Here is a 3,291-nt window from a genome sequence, read left to right on the forward strand (position 1 = left end):
GATGCTCACAGGTGTCTCTGGGAGCAGATGGGATCCATCCCAGGGGGATGAGGGAGCTGTGGATGAGCTCCCCAAGCTGCTCTCCACCATTCACCATCAGTTCTGGCTCAGCAGGGAGGTTCCAGAGCACTGGAGGTGCCAGTGTGAGCCCATCCCCAAGAAGGGCTGGAAGGAGGAGCTGGGGAACTCCAGGCCTGTCAGCCTGACCTGGGTGCCCGGCAAGGTTATGGAACAGATCACTTTGAGTGCCATCACAGGGCACCCACAGGATGGCCGAGGGGTCAGAGCCAGCCAGCGTGGATTTCAATGTCTGCACTGATGATCTGCATGAGGGGACTGAGTCCAGCATCAGCAAATTTGCAGATGACTCCAAGCTGGGTGTGAGAGTTGATCTACTGGAGCATAGGAGGGCTATGCAAAGAGCCCTGGACAGGCTGGATCCAGGGCCCAAATCGAACACAGTGAGGTTGAACAAGACCAAGTGCTGACTCCTGCACTTTGGCCACAACAACCCTTGCAGTGCTACAGGCTGGGACAGAGTGGCTGGACAGCAGCCAGGCAGAAAGGGACCTGCAGGGACTGATGGACAGCAGGCTGGACATGAGGCAGCAGTGTGCCCAGGTGGGCAAGAAGGCCAATGGCTCCTGGCCTGGATCAGGAATGGTGTGGCCAGCAGGAGCAGGGCAGGGATTCTTCCCCTGTGCTGGGCACTGGTTGGGCAGCACCTCAAGGGCTGTGTCCAGTTCTGGGCCCACTGGAGTGGGCAATGGGAAGAAATTTGTAGCAGGAAGAATAAAGAAAACAAGGATGAAGCCAAGGAAATGCTCAGGGCAGTTTGGGGGTGGCTTCCAGGCAGCCCTGGCTCTGAGCAACCGCGTCTGCAGTGGGACAGGAACCTCCCAGGGCCTCATGGCATTTGTGCTCCCTCAGGCTCATGTCCCCACACCAACAGCATGGGGGTGCTCCTGCCTCCTGCATGCAATGCAAACAGGGGCTGCTGAGCCAGTGCTGCCGTGTCTGTGCCTGCAAGGATGGGGCACCTGTGTGAGCTGGAGGAGAGGCCAGGGCTGCAGAGGGGGATTGTTGTTGGCAGCTCCATCAGGATGCTCTGGGACGCTGCCCTGGGCTGTCCAGTGCACTGAGGATGGATCAGCCCCTGCTCTGCTGCTCCTTCCCGTCTACCCCAGGGCCCTTGCAGAGCCCCAGCCATGCTGTTTGCCCCCAGCCTGCCCACGGCCAGCCTGGGGCTGCTCACGGGGGTTTTCTGTGCTGAGCATTGGCCTGGCCGTGTTCTTGAGAGAGCCTGGGCAAGGAGCCTGGAGCCTCCAGGCCCTGGCCTGAGGCGTCAGCGCTGCCCCAGCCGTGCCCATGGCCTGTCCCTGCTGCAGCCCCGGCACTGCCACCCCCAGGACTGTGCCCGGCCCTGAGAGCACTCAGGCCCTGCAGCAACACCAGGGCCACCAGGGCAGCAGGGCAGGGCCACGGCAGCAGGACTGGCAACACCAAGTGCTGCTGCTGCTGGGCACAGATGCTGGGCCAGCATTGATCTACCCCAGCTCTGCACAGAGACATTGCTGCTGCAGCTCCAGAGAAGGCAGCAAGAGGGGCACCTCTGGTGAAAACTCTGCTGGGAGATCCTTCATTTCCTTTAAAGTCACCCAGAGCGCGGCCCATCATTGACACAGTCTGGGGCTACAGGGAATTTGGATAGAAACACAATGAGAAATGGTACAAGGAATGACATTTCTTTGTGGACAATATGAAAAAAAGTGAAACAAAGAAACACATCGTCCAAAATTAAACAAACAAGTAGTATGAAAGATGACTTTTATTGCAAATGATTGACAAGAATTTTACAGCCGTTTATTGTTTCTGGAACCATCCAGTCATCAGTCTCCACACTGCAGCCTTGAGCTCCTGGTTCCTCAGGCTGTAGATGAGGGGGTTCAGGGCTGGAGGCACCACTGAGTACAGAACTGACAGGGCCAGATCCAGGGATGGGGAGGACATGGAGGAGGGCTTCAGGTGAGCAAACACAGCAGTGCTGAGGAACAGAGAGACCACGGCCAGGTGAGGGAGGCAGGTGGAAAAGGCTTTGTGCCGTCCATGCTCAGAGGGGATCCTCAGCACAGCCCTGAAAACCTGCACATAGGAGAAAACAATGAACGCAAAACAGCAAAGTGCTAAACAGGAACTAACTGCAATGTGCACAAGTTCCCTGTAGTTTGAACGTGAGCAGGAGAGCTTGAGGATCTGTGGGATTTCACAGAAGAACTGGCCCAGGACATTGCCATGGCACAGGGGCAAAGAAAATGTATTGGCTGTGTGGATGAGAGCAGTGAGAAGGGCACTGGCCCAGGCAGCTGCTGCCATGTGGGCACAAGCTCTGCTGCCCAGGAGGGTCCCATAGTGCAGGGGTTTGCAGATGGACACGTAGCGGTCATAGCACATGATGGTCAGAAGGTAAAAATCTGCTGAAATGAAAAACATAAAGAAAAAGACTTGGGAAGCACATCCTTTGTAGGAGATGTCCCTGGTGTCCCAGAGGGAATTGTGCATGGCTTTGGGGACAGTGGTGCAGATGGATCCCAGGTCGCTGAGGGCCAGGTTGAGCAGGAAGAAGAACATGGGCGTGTGCAGGTGGTGGCCGCAGGCTACGGCGCTGATGATGAGGCCGTTGCCCAGGAGGGCAGTCAGGGAGATGCCCAGCAAGAGGCAGAAGTGCAGGAGCTGCAGCTGCCACGTGTCTGCCAGTGCCAGCAGGAGGAAGTGGCTGATGGAGCTGCTGTTGGACATTTGCTGAGGCTGCACATGGGGAACTGTTCATGGAGAAAGGACAGTGAAAAGTCAGGAGAGGCTGCCTGGAGCCACACCTGGGCCATTCCCTGCAGACTGTCCCACTGGGACTCACCCACCCTTGTTCCTGCTCTGGGAAATCCTTCACCCAGGTCCCTGCCTGAGCTCCAGTTGTGCTGGCTGCGTGTGCCAGGAGCAGCCAGGTCTGTGTGAGGGGCCTTTCAAGGAGCCATCCCTGTCCCTCTGCCCTGGGTTTGTGGCCATGTGGCAGAGGGGCAAGGCTGGATATTCAGGATTTGTCCGGGAAATCACTCCTAATGCTGAGAGGCTTGGTAGCATCTGCACTCCCAGTTCTAATGGAAATAGATGGCAGAAGTTGGTTTTAGGAATTGTTTTCCTATATACACATCATTCCTGGGTCTCTGAGGTCAGAAATCCCCAGCATTTCTGCTGCACTCAGAGTTTGCCACTGAGAGATATGAGAGGCAAAGATTC

General features: G+C 56.6%; 1 protein-coding gene across 1 annotated transcript; it reads right to left on the reverse strand.

Annotated features, from left to right (window-relative positions):
* Positions 1-1,863: 1,863 nt before the first annotated feature.
* Positions 1,864-2,796, reverse strand: LOC134434767 (olfactory receptor 14I1-like). Its single transcript, XM_063183381.1, has one exon. The coding sequence runs from the start codon at positions 2,794-2,796 to the stop codon at positions 1,864-1,866; it is 933 nt and encodes a 310-aa protein (XP_063039451.1).
* Positions 2,797-3,291: the final 495 nt, after the last annotated feature.

The sequence above is a fragment of the Melospiza melodia genome, unplaced genomic scaffold, assembly GCF_035770615.1.
Source record: "Melospiza melodia melodia isolate bMelMel2 unplaced genomic scaffold, bMelMel2.pri scaffold_47, whole genome shotgun sequence".
Lineage (NCBI taxonomy): Eukaryota > Metazoa > Chordata > Aves > Passeriformes > Passerellidae > Melospiza > Melospiza melodia.

Coding starts and splice junctions, on each gene's coding strand:
- LOC134434767 (XM_063183381.1), bottom strand. CDS start 2,796: ATGTCCAACAGCAGCTCCATCAGCCACTTCCTCCTGCTGGCACTGGCA.